This window comes from Echeneis naucrates, chromosome 16 (genome assembly GCF_900963305.1).
Source record: "Echeneis naucrates chromosome 16, fEcheNa1.1, whole genome shotgun sequence".
Taxonomy (NCBI): domain Eukaryota; kingdom Metazoa; phylum Chordata; class Actinopteri; order Carangiformes; family Echeneidae; genus Echeneis; species Echeneis naucrates.
In genome coordinates, this window is record NC_042526.1 from 979,386 (window position 1) to 994,940 (window position 15,555).

General features: G+C 42.4%; 2 protein-coding genes across 2 annotated transcripts; both read right to left on the bottom strand.

The window, feature by feature from the left end:
* Positions 1-4,091: 4,091 nt before the first annotated feature.
* LOC115056413 (troponin I, fast skeletal muscle-like) lies at positions 4,092-10,741 on the bottom strand. Its single transcript, XM_029522829.1, has 7 exons — positions 10,656-10,741; positions 6,151-6,172; positions 6,002-6,038; positions 5,796-5,924; positions 5,558-5,647; positions 4,999-5,175; positions 4,092-4,765 (listed from the first exon to the last, which is right to left on the bottom strand). Exons 2-7 carry the CDS (start codon positions 6,159-6,161, stop codon positions 4,685-4,687), a joined length of 525 nt encoding a protein of 174 aa, XP_029378689.1. The 5' UTR covers positions 6,162-6,172; positions 10,656-10,741; the 3' UTR covers positions 4,092-4,684.
* A 1,398-nt stretch (positions 10,742-12,139) lies between these two features.
* Positions 12,140-15,257, bottom strand: LOC115056412 (troponin I, fast skeletal muscle-like). Its single transcript, XM_029522828.1, has 7 exons — positions 15,174-15,257; positions 13,908-13,940; positions 13,647-13,683; positions 13,385-13,513; positions 13,124-13,213; positions 12,583-12,759; positions 12,140-12,331 (listed from the first exon to the last, which is right to left on the bottom strand). Exons 2-7 carry the CDS (start codon positions 13,913-13,915, stop codon positions 12,236-12,238), a joined length of 537 nt encoding a protein of 178 aa, XP_029378688.1. The 5' UTR covers positions 13,916-13,940; positions 15,174-15,257; the 3' UTR covers positions 12,140-12,235.
* Positions 15,258-15,555: the final 298 nt, after the last annotated feature.

A 15,555-nucleotide genomic window follows, 5' to 3' on the forward strand; every position in this document is an offset into this window, starting at 1 on the left:
GAGGCTCCGCAGCACTCCGGGCACTAATGAGCATCACATTTCATGATGAGCGAGCCTTTTCTGTTGGCAGGCCCACGTGACCTCTGACGTGACCTCTGACGTGACCTCTGTCAGCTCACCTGCGGCCTTCAGCTGATAACCCAAAAAACCCTGAAACGTCTCCTTCCTCATCACATCATCATCCAGCTGACCCGTTGAATAGAGATCCAGATCCAGAGTTCAGATGGTGAGACATCGTCTGTGCTTCATTCCATAAAGCTTTCATTTCCAAACTTTTACGATCATCCAGCTTTGACTACAAAGCCCCAGAAGTCCACAGGAGGACTTCACCTGGCTCAGCGATAACGTCCAAGAACGGAGCGACGAATGCTCCGGCATCCTGCGTGTCCCGAGAAATCACCAGGGAAGCTGTAACTATTGCTCCAAATTAAGTGCTTACCAAGCTCTCATCTCTGCCTGCTATAAATATCACCGAATCGCCAACTGGACCGGTTAGCGTTTCATTTTGGACTGAATCGGTCCTCAGAAGGGCTTCCAGAGCTCCCTGCGGCTGTCATATTAACACTCCAGAACCAAAAATACAAAAGTGGATGATGTCAGGTAGGCAGGAAGGCCCGTTTTCCACCTGGATAATGTTACGTTGGGCTGTGAGAACTTCAGGATTGACCTGAGCAGAACCGACTTTCCGGGAACACAAAAAGTCAATCATTTTATTTATATAGTTCTTATTGGCCAAAAGACTGCATCAAAAATCTAAAAATGTAAATTAGATTTTTTTTAGTTTAAAATGAAATTATAGACGAAATAAAGAGATGCTGAACTGAAAACAGAAAAAAAGAAAACACAAATCGACCCCCCCACCGGTAAACGGTGTCATCAGGCTGATAAGCACTTAGCAGCTGATGCTATAGGAGCGAGGCTGGGGGGTGCTGACAGATCTGAGTGCGGTGCAGACAGCAGCGGTGATGGACACTGAGGCATGATGGGAATGTGATGCTGCCGGTCGATAACTCGAGCTTCAGGAATGCTGCAGGTCCCGGTTTGGAAATGTGAGTGAAGCGTGCGGCCTTTTCCTCACTATGTGACGGCTTTGATAACTATACGTGGACTCTGATGGCTCTGAGGCCACGTCTGGATTTACCGCTTCACCGTCCGAGCACCTCCACCGCTGGAGCGCAGGGGTCAAAGGTCACTGATGCACTAACAGAAGCAGATTATTATTATCAGGGAGAGATTTATAAAATCAACAGCTAAATGTGCTTCTTCGTTTTCATGCAGAACTCGCCGGCAGGATGTTGAATGAAGAAACTCCAGAAGACGGATCTGCTGTGTGTTACATTTACAGCCATCAGTCAGCTTTCTTTTATTTGCACAAAGAACAGTGAAGAAGAAACATCCGAAAAATAGTAATAATAATAATTCACTGAAAAGGACGCCGCAGTGAAGTTCTAAATGTCGTTATATTGTGACGTATGACAGTAAATAAAAATTTGGAGCTAATTAGGATATTCTATATAAACATAAGCAAAGAATTTTAGGAAATTTTAAAAAGTTTGAGTTGAAGTCTGGAAAGAACAATCTTTCCTTCATATCTTCGTCATGATGTCTCCATACTCACCTCCTTCAGCTTCATCATCTTCAGCGCCAGCTGCAGGAGAACGGATGAAGCTGAAGGAGGTGAGTATGGAGTGTTGATTCCCTGAACGTGACCTTTGACCCTTTGGTTCTGTCTGATCAGCCGTGGCGGGAAAGCAGCTCTGACTGAGGGGCGACACGTGGTGGCGAAGTCCAGTTTGCTGTGGAAGAGCTACAGGAAGTGACACGGACATCAGCTGATTCCACTCATTAACAGCCTTCATACAGAAACCAGCTGCTGCTGCGTGCAGTCTGCCGTGACAGTGATTTTTGATTCTGACAGACAGATCCTCTGCTCTGATTCAGTCTGAGGATAAAGATAGAGAAGAATTCAGTGAAAACACTCATTGCTGTATTGTGGATCCAGGTGGGCGGGGCCGAGTCACATTGTTATGATGTCACAAATAACCAGAAGTCCCAATCTTCGACGTTTTTACGACGTCTTTAGACCGTTTGGACCGTTAAATGTACGGAGCGTGAGGGAGAGCTGTTTGGTTTTGATGAAGGTTAATTCAGCTCTTACCTGCACAGGTGGACGGCCTCGCTGGGGAGCAGCTCACCTCCTGCCTGGAACAGAAGAAGACAGGTGGATGAGTCCAGATGGCTCCGTTCTCTCATTTCTAAATCTGGCTGCTGTGAGGAAGCAGCTGCCATCTGATTATATGATACAGCCGTCAGCAGAAGACAAATATAACCTGCAGAAGCTCTGAGGAATGAGAGGCCGAACACACAACACATTGTTGAGACTGTCAAACGTCTTAAAGGGAGCTGACCAAAATATTCAACCGCCCCGTAAAACACAGGACGCCAGTGTGATGGGCTGAATGTCTGACAATCAGCTTCCACTTTTATACTGTTACACTATTCAAGATTTAAAAAAAAAAAAAAATATCCCCAGATTTTGAGGAAGTTTGGGGGAAACAAGCCAACATCTGAATTTAACGAAACATTCCAAGTCTGAAAAAGGAGACAGAAAGTCAGTCAAGATAAAGAAACTATTCTCCAGGTGGCGCTATTAAACCACCACAGAAGAAGACGACACACGATGAGGTCACACAGACAGACATTTTACAGACCTTTCATTCCTTTTTCTAAAATTCAGTTCCTTTCATTTTTCTTAGCTTTAATTACTATTACATCAGATCAGTGACGTGATTTTAACATCACTCGACCTTTCATAGTAAAATATTAGCATAAACAACAGATCATTTATTTGGCCGTTTCTGTTTCCTGTCTCTGACGGATCCGGTTCAGGACGCCAGGCACCAAAAACAGAGCAAGAAATGAGCTGAGAGCTGGAAAGCTTCCCATCACTGAACCGTCTTCTGTGCTTTTACGGCACAATCAGGACAATTAGCGCCACCAGCTGTCGGCTCCTGATACTCACATAACTAAGAGCAAAGAAAACAGGCTTGGTTTGTGTGATTGGGTTTATTAAAACAGACTTCAAACTGGAGACTGAGACCACAAACATTTTCCCATAGGCTTCAATATAAGGGAGGAGGGACATTTTCCTTCATATGAAAGAGAAAGTTTCAGTTGTACTGAGAGCAGCTTACAACTGAAACTTAATATTTCAGTTCAAAAATAAGATTCAGAAGACTGAAAATAATGGAATTTATTTCTTCTTCAAAAATGTCTTTTGAACTATTAATGAACTCCTTTTGAGTCGCGTCACTGACGTGTCATTTTATTTTTTGAATGCATTTATAATTATATTTCTGATTATAATCTGGGCCTTGAACGCCTCATCAGGAAACAGTCGTTCCCTCAGCAGCCACAGAAATAACCTCTCAGGTTAGTTTACAGGAAGGACTCAGATTAATGTTCTGAGCTTCAGTTAATCTGACAGCAGCAGGAAACTGAAGGAACTTACATCTGCAGCACGATCAGATGAATCCAGGCGACACCGGAGTTCATCCATCTGCAGGAGAAGAGAAAGTCCAGATTAATGTGGAAGATGAGATCAAGATCAGAAAAGAATCGTACACAAGATTAATAACTCACCTCATCTTCTTCAGACTTCTCTGTTCATCACGTTGAATCATTGTGGACGTAACAACTGTTCATTCAATTAAAACCCAAACTGGACTAAATTCCAAAATTACCATTTGGTTTATTTTCCAGTTTAAAGTTAAAGGCTAAAAAGATTTAACTCAAATTGAAGGTCGAAGTTGGAATTTTAGATTTTCTTTGTAATTCTGAAGTTAATGATTAAAGTCATTTCAGTCTTGGCTGTTAAAGATGAAGTTAGTTTAAATCAGTTTATATTAGTTAATTAAAACTTTGGGGATTAATATGAAGTTAAAGCCACGAGGTCAAGAGCAGCTCGCAGGTTTATATTTTTCTTGATTTGAAATGTTTTACTAACTTTTATTTCCTGCTTTTATCACAACACAAAATTAACCTGACCTGAAAAGATCCAGAAAGTGTTAACAAAGTCGACAACACTCCGAGCAAGATGAACATGAAGCTTTGGTATTTTAATATGACAGCAACAAGACGAGAAAACATTTAGTCTGAAACAGTTTAGAAAAGATGACAGTACAGACTCCTTTCCACCTTCACCGTTAGCTTGTCATGCTAATTCAAGACTCCTTCACACTGAATATTCTGTCTAAATCTAAACTCGACCTGAAGGGAAAACAGAAAACTGTAATCGTAGACGGTGATGTTCTGATGCAGACGTTTAAATCACAGAAAACAAGCAGGTTTGATCGCTACCTGAAATCAGCACATACAGTACAAATACGTCACAGTACAGTTTCAACAGGCAGAAGCAGAAGGCGACTTTGATCCAGCTGAAGAGTTTTGTTCCAAAGTGAGAAATCCACAAACGACAGACGCCCCTCCTGTGATCCTCGACACAGGATCGTCCAACATGACCCAGAACCCACTGAGATTACGGCCGTTTGTCACTTTGTCACTTTCTGTTCACCGCCACGACCTCCGCAGCTGTCGGGGCCCGTCTGTGAAAGGATCTGCAGCATTTTGGAACAAAACTCTTCAGGTACAAAAACAGAAGACCTGAACGTTTAACTGCCGACGTTTAACTGTCAAACATCTTCTTCCTATCAGATTTGTCGTCGATGTTCTTACGCCAGTCTCCGACGTCGCGCAGCTTCTTATCCTGCAAACACAGACGATATTTGTTTTAGCTTGTGTGACAAACCTGCTAAATGACGTCAGACATTTCTCATGAAAATACACCATAAGGAGAAGATCCAATCAGAAACCTGCTCCTGTCTGGACCAACGAGCCTGTCAGGACGGTTTTAATAACTAGGAAATGATGTGAAAGAAGCTGTTTGGTTTGAAATCTGTGTTTCTGACTGCAGCTCCAAAAGTGCTGACGGCGCCTCACCTCCTCCTTCACCTCCTTCTTGACCTGCTTCAGGTTGGCCCTCAGGTCCATGTTCACGGTGTGTTTGGAGCCCAGCAGAGCCTTCAACATGGCGTCGGCCGACATGCGGACCTTCTTCAGACGAGGTCTCTTGAACTTTCCCCTCAGATCCACGATCTTTATGTTGAGATCTCTGACCTTCAGGGGAATCGGGGAAAAGGGAGAGGTGAGTCCTGCTGAAGGTAGCAGGCCATGTAAAGGCAGCTTCGTTGTCCAAAGATATTCAGCATTTTACAAACCGACCACGTTCTTTCTTCCACATAAAAGAGAAAAGATGACGGCTTTAAAAAAATAGCCTTCATATAGAAAACCAGAAAAACCAAATTCACCCAAATGTCCACCTCACTCCTGACCATCAGTTTGTTCAAACAGGATCCCTGACTGGCCTCCTGCTCACCAACAGCCTCAGTCTTTCCCATTCACTTCAACACATGTGACTGTGGCCACATAAACATGGATGACCGAGATAAATTTAACAGGAAGTCCTCAAACATAAAACACATCCAAAGACGCATCTCACCTCGTTGAGAACCATGTTTAGTTTGAACTCTAAGCAGTATCTCTCCTCTTCACTGATGTCAATCTGCTCATGAAGTTTCTGGCAAAGTTCCTGAAGAGAAAAACAAAAAAAGTATAATGAGGTATTTTAAAGGCCGAGCACAAACTCATTACACATTATAACAAATAAACCTGATCACCATTTTCCCATAGACTTCAATACAATCTGACTTCTTTTTAAAAACCCCTGATGGTCTCACCAGGAGCTCATCCCTGGCGTACGGCAGCTCCAGAGGAGGACATTTATCAGCCAGGAACTTCTCCCGCTCGCCGGCCTTCACCGACGCTTCGGCCTCCAGCAGATTATTGGCCACCACCAGCATGCAGCTCTGCAGGTCACATGATCACACTCCTTTAAGCTTTAAAACTCAGAGAGACAAACTTCAGCGTCACGTTCACGGCTTACCTTCAGAGTATGCTTACGCCTCGCAGACAGTCTCTTCCTGCAGAGAGAGAACAGCAAATCCATCATTTATTAAACAGAATACACAGAAATGTGTGTTATATTTATTCAACACGCTGCCATCATCGGGACATTTCATTGTTTCTACTCACTCAGTTGCCATGTTGGTGATATCTGGGGGGAAAAAGTAGAAGAAAAGAATTCAGCATTACATATCGTTTGTCGTCATTTTCTCACAGCGGATTGTACAAATACCACCAACACACAGAGACTCATCGAACAACAGCGTGAGCTTGTTATGAAGTCACGCCATCAATTTATTTACATTCACATAAATACCTGCGTAAATACACACGCGACAAAAAAGTCTAAATCACATCTGAGGATTCAAATGCTGCAGCCGTCCAACAAATCCATCCATCGTTTCATATTTGTGCTCAGAATGTTTCAGGGTGTGTGAGACAATATGAGATGAGTGATGAGTGATGACTTCTCCTCCTCCTCCTCCTCTTCTTCTTCTTCTTCTTCTTCCTCCTCTTCCTTCTTCCTCCTCCTCCTCCTCTTCTTCTTCTTCCTCCTCCTTCTTCCTCCTCCTCCTCTTCTTCTTCTTCTTCTTCTTCCTCCTCCTCCTCCTCCTTCTTCCTCCTCCTTCCTCCTCCTCCTCCTCTTCTTCTTCTTCTTCTTCCTCCTCCTCTTCTTCTTCTTCTTCTTCCTCCTCCTCCTCCTCCTTCTTCTTCCTCCTCTTCTTCTTCTTCTTCTTCCTCCTCGTCTCGTCTTCCTCTCCTCTTCCTTCTTCCTCCTCCTCCTCCTCTTCTTCTTCTTCTTCTTCTTCCTCCTCCTCCTCCTCCTTCTTCCTCCTCCTTCTTCCTCCCCCTCCTCTTCTTCTTCTTCTTCTTCCTCCTCCTCCCTCTTCCTTCTTCCTTCTCCTCCTCCTCCTCTTCTTCTTCTTCCTCCTCCTCCTCTTCTTCCTCCTCCTCTTCCTTCTTCTTCCTCCTCTTCCTTCTTCCTCCTCCTCTTCCTTCTTCCTCCTCTTCTTCTTCCTCCTCCTCTTCCTTCTTCCTCCTCCTCCTCCTCCTCCTCCTCTTCCTTCTTCCTCCTCCTCTTCCTCTTCCTCCTTATTCCTCCAGTGAAAGGACAAACTTTACATTTTCTGCCACCGTAGTGGAAAAGCTCTCAGATTGAAGATACAATATCTCTGAGGAGGATATTTATAACGAGATGAAACTGAATACATTTAATCTGTATTTGATATTCGATCAACACATTCGAACACGTGATACGAACAGACGGATCGAGTTTAATGCTAAAACAGCAGGAGTAAAAATATCTGGAAGTTCTCAGTAAAGTCGTTTTCTGGCATCTTCTTTCTATATCGAGGTCACGTCTCCTTCTTCACAGAGCTTCACCGCTCTCACGTTTCATCTTTGGATCGTGTTGAATTCTATCTTGAGGCGTCACGTTAATTCCAGGAAATTTCATGGAACTGAACTTTGTAACTCAGGACGTGTTAATGCCTGAAAGGACTAGTCTGCTATCTTTAGCCTCTCTGAGCCTCAGGGGTCTGAGGAAGACTGTGATCCAGACTCTTACATCGATTATATTAGATGTTTTGACAAGAAATCTCATTCAGACACCTCAGATCTTCCTTTGAGCTGAGGTCAAAGTTCACACTCATGCTAATGTTTCTTCACCTTTTACTTCAGGATGTTTGATACCAAGCTGCAGAATGCTAACATGCTGACAGTGTTTTAATAAACTACATGCTGAAGTTATCGGGACATCTAAATGGGAACATGAACTCCATTTTGCTGGAAAAGAGCTTCGCATCAAGTGTAGGAACTCAGATCCAGGAGAACTAAAAGGGTTTCTGTCCTGTTCGTGGAAGAGTGGACCAGATCTTCGCCTTGGTGGGAGTGAGGAGGACGTGGTTGGCCCTGTGGTGAGTTAGGGGAACCAGGATTGTTGCTTCTGGTCATCTGGTCCAAAGTGAACGCTGTGTCCACATTTTCAGCACAGGATCAAACTTTTGTCTCTGATCCTGTTTGAGATTTTCATGCCGCCAGGCTGAGGAAGGTTGTTTTAAATCCTCTCTTTGCAGATGAAGCAGTTTTGTTGGCCTCATCAGACTCTGACTTGATGAAAGTTTAGAAGGGGAGTCAGAGCCAGGTCTTCTGCCAGATTATTCCCTCTGGGTCAGCGAGTAATTCCGATCTAAATCCTTGGAGATTGTTTTCAGAAGTGAGGGTGGGATGGAATTGGAGATTAGCATGTGGATTAGTTGGCCCTGATCTTGGTGGTGGATACGGGTCCTTGTTGGGGGGTCCAGCTCCAAGAAACCAACAGGGGTAAAAGAGATGAACGGATGAAAATGAAGGAGTTAGCAGTGCAGCAGTGAAGTGACGTATGTGTTAGCATGCTAATATGTTCAATGTTAAATGTAGAAATAAAACCTGAGTCATCACTTTCATTAAAATAAAGCCTTTAACATTCAAAGTTAAGTCTGCAACTCTACCAAAAGCATCTGACTGGTTTTCCTGTTTATAATAAACATCAGCTTCACTGCATCTTTTCCTCCATCAACTAATTCATTTAATTAATCTACTCTAATTATTCTCATTTTTTAAGTCAACCGCTGAAAATTCTCCAAAATGTTTTTGATTCCTTTATCGGTTCAGTCGAAGTGGTTTCCTGCTCTAAGTCCAGTTCTTAATCCGGTGTCATAACAAACCAATTCCACTGATGCAGAAGGTGTTCACAGCTGATAAACCAGCTCTATCCAGCCTTCCCTCAGGAAGTTTTCAGGTCCGGTCCAGCCGCCTATAATTTATGAACAGGCTCATTTTGGCCCCAAACTGCTCACACCGCCTGCAGGCCGACTTCATGAGGAAACCAACAACATGACCGTCTGTCTGTGCTCAGTTGGCCCAACAGCCGGACGGCTCTCCACCAACCAAAGTGTCAGCAAACAGGTGGAAGAACTGAGAGAACCAGATGCCAGCCGGCTGAGTAAACTGGACCTTTGAGCACCAAACTTGAGGGCTGTGAAGCTTCCAGAGATACTCAGAGGCCAGATAGTCGCTGCCAGAGCTGCTTGTAATGTTTAGAAGCTGTGGATTAAGGCTCTATTCCTGGAGCCACAGCTGTTCCTAACATCTTCATTATGGCGGGAGGAAAAAAAGAAAAACTACCTGACAGAAGCTCGTCTTAAAAGAAAAGATGTCTGACAGCCGAGAACACACAGTTAGCCTCATCTGTGAACCAGTAACAGCCAGCTGGGGGGGCATCCGCAGGGCTGACAATGTATTTTAGGACAGTCAAAACTCAAAGGACATGACAACATTTGCCCTGGAGATGGAATAATATCTGCGGGGTTAAATTTGGGCCTGTTGGGAGTTGTTGGGTGGGATTGTCTCTGGATGGAGGAGGGCGAGGGGCTTCGCAGTAACCCAACACCAAAGAACATCCCTCAGACAGCCAAGACATTAGAGCATAACGCAAAAATAACTCCACACTGCCCTGACCTCAGACGCTTCACACAAGAAAGTACAGCAGCGTTTAAATAGTTTAACCTTCTACCTCAAAGACAGAATCTGCCCGAAAAGGGCCTGATGAAAGGGAGGTAAAAAATAACACCTAGGAATTAAACCGATTCTGGTTTTTAGTCAGCAACTCTTTAAAACACTGCAAATACCAACAAGTGGTGTTCATTTGGTAAAATCTCTAAGATAATGTTTTACTATTTAAACATTAGAAAAACTGATTTAATGAGCCGGAGATAAACGGAATCCTGAAGGGACAACAAGGATGAAAGTTTGGATCAAGTTTTCCCTCTGAAACTATCTGAAAGATACAGAAAAATCCAATAATTCCATTTATTTCCAATCGAACCAATTAAACTTTGACAGCAAATATTTTTCTTTGAAAGATACAACAAAAACCAACAAGTGCCTTTCAGTTCCATTCAAACTAAACGCACATTTGGAGAGAAGACTAAAAGGAAAGCTCCTCAAACTGAAGCTCTGTTGCCTGAACAGCCAAACAGTTGAGAGGAAAACAGGCTAAATTTGGTGAGCGGGGATTAAAGTGAAGACAGAGGCTGAGCTTGGCAGCCGCTGCAGACCAGTCCAGGTTCTCCCTCTGAACCGGCTCTGCGCTGACAGGAGGATAAACAGCGACGGATCAGTTTTCACGTCTGTGTGTTGTAGTGGTGTTGTGTTTCAGTACGCCACATCGCCAGAACGTAAATCTAAAGTTTTCCTCGGCAGCAGGACTTCCTTTAAAAACACCGAAATGCAGAACGAAAACCCAAAAAGTTTTTATCCCGGATGGAAAACTTTAAGGTCGTCATTCCACAGTAAAAATACATGAAACTAATTTCACATGAATAATCTTTCAGCCAACTTTTAAATGTGTAAATTCTCCAAAACAACAAATCAATCAGCACATTGTTTATCACCAAAGATTCAAGGGAAGAATTCAACTTCCAATTTAAAGAAAGAAAGAAACAAACAAAAAAATAAAACTCCCCGACAAACATCCAGACAAGTTTAAGTATTTACAGCCGGAGTGAGAGGATGCAAACGTTCCACTCTCTTGGTTTCATCTTCCAAACAAACTGAAATGAGTCAATCAAAGTGAGACAGAAAGCAAATCTTACTTGAACCGAGCAGGAAGTCCGCTTGTTAGAGTCCCTGAGACACAGACGGAGTCCCGGACAGACCGACTGTTAAGAAGGTATATATTGCAATCTGTGATCACCCTCTAAATCCTCCACTTTCTCTTTATGGAAGTGGATTACCGTCAAACCAATGAGCTGGCAAGGTCATGAAATACAGTACAGTGTCATCTGCCCCCTTCCCAGCTCGCCTCATTATAAATAACCCGCCCTTTAAGATCCGTATCCGTATTATTCTGTGCCATCCATCTTCCCACAGAGAAAATGCAGAAGGGATTTTGTCCACAGAATGAATTTATACAGAATATAAACGTACAACAAATAATTATTTAGAAGATGTGGAAAAACACTCACTGATCTGCTGCTGCTTGAAGTCTGAGCCACTGTGGAAAAAAAACAGTAAAGAGACAAATTAACCAACACTTCATCAGTTTATTCAGACATACTGCAGGAAGTCATCAAATCATTTCAGATCAGTCCATCTCAGGTTTATTTCGACCAGCGGGTTTGGTGATTGTGGTTATTCTCATGATTTAAATGTTTTTCTGAGGGACCTTTGCTCAGTTTGACAGTCAGATTAAAGCTCTTTTAAATCAGAGCAAGTGTGCAGCAATCCAGACGCATCAGTCTGTCTTCCATCTTTAAATCCAGCATTTCATGATCAGCGTCCACCTTCAGACTGAATCATAAGAAATGTTTAAAGAACCAGAATTACAGAAGGTGAAGTTGAACTCACTTTGTCGAGACGATGAAAGCTGAAAGATATATTCACTTTACTGTAGATCGATTTTCCAAGCTCGTGTCAAAGGTACACCTGTATGGAGGCAAACACTGAAATGAGTAATTTTAAAACAGACATGAAGCCTTTTTAGGCCTTTATGAATGTAACGACAAAAATTATAACATCTCAAAAACATGTATTTTATAAAGCAGCCTACACTGAAAACCAAGATCCCTGAATATAACAACATTATAAAATATTTATTAAATGTTCATGAGCAGTAAATAAAAGTGTGAAACACTTTATTTACCTCAGATCAGCTCCGGAGTGAAAAGGACAGAGATGTCATCATGTGTCGGACTGTGTCATCAGTAAATTACACCCCAACAAAGTGTTGAAGACGACACCTCCTTCAAGGAGTTTTCAGCTTTGGTCAGTCAGTTTGATACCATGAAAGACTTTACACCTCATAAAACATTAACGACCAAGAAACCGAGTCATCGGCTCGCTGCTGGATCACGATCAACGCTTAAAAAAAAAAAAAAACGGTTTGTTTGCTTTTTGCACTGTTGTTTCAAGGCTTTGTTTTCTCATATAAATGTATTTATTTCTGATTGAAGTTAGATTTTTGACCTTTGACCTAATGACCTTTTAATATGAATTATTAATTATTAATCTGATCCAGAATAATCTTGATAGTGGTTTGTCACCCGTGTGTTGTGATAAACATAAAGGGAGCAGCTGCTGCTTCAGGTGTTGCTCGTTTATTCCATCAAAGTTTCTACAGTTTGCTTGTTGGTTCCAAAACCAGTCAGTGAAAAACAAACTAGAAAAAACTCAATCAAGCCTCGGCCTCGAACATCTTCTTCCTCCCGTCCATTCCGGCTTTGTCTTCAATGTTTTTGCGCCAGTCCCCGACGTCACGCAGCTCCTTATCCTGAAACAGAAACAGAGCTTTGGAGAAATCAGAGCCAGTTAACCGGGCTGTTTTAGCCAACGTTAGCATGAAAAGCCGTTAATGTTAGCGCTGCGCAGGTTTAATAAAACGCTGCTGATATTGTGGGCAGATTTTACAATATTAAAAAGAGGCCTTGTGACGGACTGGAGACCTGTCCAAGGTGACCCCGCCCCTCGCCTCAATGTGAGCTCAGATTGGCTCCAGAACCCGGAAACAGATAAGAGCCTCACCTCCTCCTTCACCTCCTTCTTGACCTGCTTCAGGTTGGCCCTCAGGTCCAGGTTCACGGTGTGTTTGGAGCCCAGCAGAGCCTTCAACATGGCGTCGGCCGACATGCGGACCTTCTTCAGGACGGGCTTCTTGAATTTACCCATCAGGTCCTGAACTTTGATCTTCAGGTCGTCGATCTGGAGCGTGAAGACGAGATGGAGTTTGAATTAACCACAAACAGACTGCAAGACGGAGTATTTCCAGCCATAAAAAGACACCTGCGCTGAATACGAACTATTGTGCTCAAATAAATTATTTGTATATTCTAATAGAATTGTATTAATTGAAGCACCTTTCAGTCATTATTTTTCTTCCTGCACTTTTAATTGAGCCATTTAAACAAGTTCTCTTTACTGCAAAATAAAAAAAGGGACCAACTCACCTGCTAAAAATGTGCAATGTGCAAAATGTCTGCAGCCTCTGATAAATGTTTAAATAAAGTGACAGACATCTTAATCTTTAATATCTTAAACGATATGACATTTTTTTTGTGCACGTCACCTCTTTGTTGGACTTGCTGACTTTCATCTCCAGGTCGTATCTCTCCTCATCGATGGTGTCGACCTTGCGGTGGATCTCCCTGCACAGCTCCTGAACACGAGTCACCGTGCCGCAATAATCCATCCGCCAAATAAACCAGAATATATATTTATAACAAGAAACAGCTTCTGGAGCTGGAAAATTAAAAGAACTGCATGAAATTGTTCAAAGTTCTGACTGTGAACTCTGGATTGTGTGTCTTACTTTGTTGTGTTGTTATACCTGAAGCTCTTGCATGCTCCTGGGCATGGACAGAGGAGGGCAGTTCTCAGCCATGTACCTCGTCCTCTGCACCTCTCGGTCCCGCTCCTCCTCCTCCAGTAAACCTTTGGCGATTTGCAGCATCAAACTCTGCCAGATGAGAAGAGCAGAAAATATTTCAGCACACTCTGACGCCCATCTGCCATAACATTATGACCACTGACGGCTGAGCTGAGTAAGCTTCGTTCTTTGGTTGATAAAAAAAACCCTCCAGGCCGTTTACCTTCAGATGATGCTTGCGACTCGACGACATCTTTTTCCTGAAAACAACAATCTGTCACGACGGGATTCTGATTCATATCAATGGTTTTGTATTCATACACTTAAAATGGATGAAACCATTTTGGCAGCATAAAAACTTTCCACTGTAGAACAACAATATGAAGAGTCCTGAGTTTCATGTCATTATTAAACAGGAAGAATAGTTTAAAGTTTAAAACGTTTAATTTGACTGACTTGACTAAATGAGAGCAGGATTACTTACTCTGACATGACGGTGTTTGTTTGGCTTCAAAACCTGCAGAAAAACATCTGATATATAAAACAGCAGAGACACATAAACAGACCGATTACAAAATGTATTTGAATGAATGATTATTTTAATAGATTCCGTTAACTTCTTGTGTGGTTCTCTTTTCTCTCTGTGATGTTTTTATTTCTCCTCTGAGGGACAAATAAATGATAATTATCTGATCTGCCCTGTGTGGCGTTTAGATAACAGCTCCGGGGGATTTCAGAGAGGTCTCTCATCAAATAATAACTCCACTTAGAAGAAACACGACACTGACTTGAGGATCAACAAGTTGCCTCAAGGAAAAACTCCTTGACTAAATTAAGTCAAGGCTCGTACAGTTGCCCCCCCACACACCCCTCCCCGAGCATCCCTGTCACCAAAAGTCTGTCTGCTGGATGATTAACGGAAACAACCTGATACTAAAACATCTCAAGCATCTTCTCTTAAAATAGAGACAGCGCAGAACAATTCAGATGAGCGATAACAAAATTATTACAGCCTTCACTTTTAAATGCTCAATTTGGGGTTGTGGCGAAGTTTTACTGTCTCAACTCTGGAAAACTGGATTTTTCTGGTTAGTCTTTCAACAGATTTCAGACCACATTATCAGAATTAGCACAATCTTGATTCTGTGTGTCAGTTATAGTTGTTTGTTAGCAATCTGTCACATGTTTGACTTTTTGTTTGATATTTTTCAGTATTTCAGTGATATTTTGGTCCCAAAAACCAAAATGGTTTATTTGTTTTATAGTGTATAGTGTATTTATAATACAATATAATACAATTAATACATAATAGGACATATTGCTTCTTTTTTATACATGTAGACACACAGTTGGGAGCCTAGCTGATAATTAGTCTGTTCATAAAATAAATAAGGATTATTGTGAAGAAAACATGAAGGTAAAGGTCGTTACTAATGGAGTCAGTGATGACACGGTGATAAACACTGGGACTATCACTTTTCAACTCCAGAGTCCACTTACACCAACACACCTCATCATGTCCAACCAAAACCAACCAGATTAACATCCAAAAACTTCACCGTCATCACCATCCTACAACAGCGTCTAACCCACCGGAGCAAATTCACTTTAAACATCCAAAACATCAAAAGAAAACCAGCAAAAGCAATCAATAAGACAAAATCAACTGCGGGACCGACGAGACAACAGCAGAAATAAAAGTGCATGTGCAAATCAAAAGCAGCACCAGAAAAGAGAAACGATTCCTCACCTTTGGGCCGAAGATGGAAACAGAGCAGAGCGAGAGATTTGGGATTTTAAGTTGGTATATATTGCATTCCCCGAAGGCTGAGGAAACCCCAGCTTTCTCTTTATGGAAGGTGATTTTCTCTCAGACCAATGAGCTCAGCAGCACCTGAAATATTATATCTGACCCCCCCACCCCCGCTCCAAAATCTCCTCCCTATCTGATCATTATAAATAACCCTGGGCCTTCTAGATTGTTTCACTGATTGCATTTTTTAGCCCCCCATACACACACTCCCATCCCTGAAAAGGAAAGTGCTCACAGAGATTAAGATGGTAAAAAAAACCAAGAAGAGCAATAACAAGAAGGAAACCAACAAGTTATCAGATAATAAACGCCGTATGAA

What these genes read in the sequence shown, in the direction of transcription:
- LOC115056413 (XM_029522829.1), bottom strand. An exon ending in GGCGTAAGCATACTCTGAAG is followed by an intron (nt 5,925 to 6,001) that starts GTAAGCCGTGAA and finishes TGTGACCTGCAG; the next exon opens with AGCTGCATGCTGGTGGTGGC. An exon ending in ACGCCAGGGATGAGCTCCTG is followed by an intron (nt 5,648 to 5,795) that starts GTGAGACCATCA and finishes TTTTCTCTTCAG; the next exon opens with GAACTTTGCCAGAAACTTCA.
- LOC115056412 (XM_029522828.1), bottom strand. An exon ending in TCAGCAAGTCCAACAAAGAG is followed by an intron (nt 12,760 to 13,123) that starts GTGACGTGCACA and finishes TTCACGCTCCAG; the next exon opens with ATCGACGACCTGAAGATCAA. An exon ending in AGAAGGAGGTGAAGGAGGAG is followed by an intron (nt 12,332 to 12,582) that starts GTGAGGCTCTTA and finishes TTTCTGTTTCAG; the next exon opens with GATAAGGAGCTGCGTGACGT.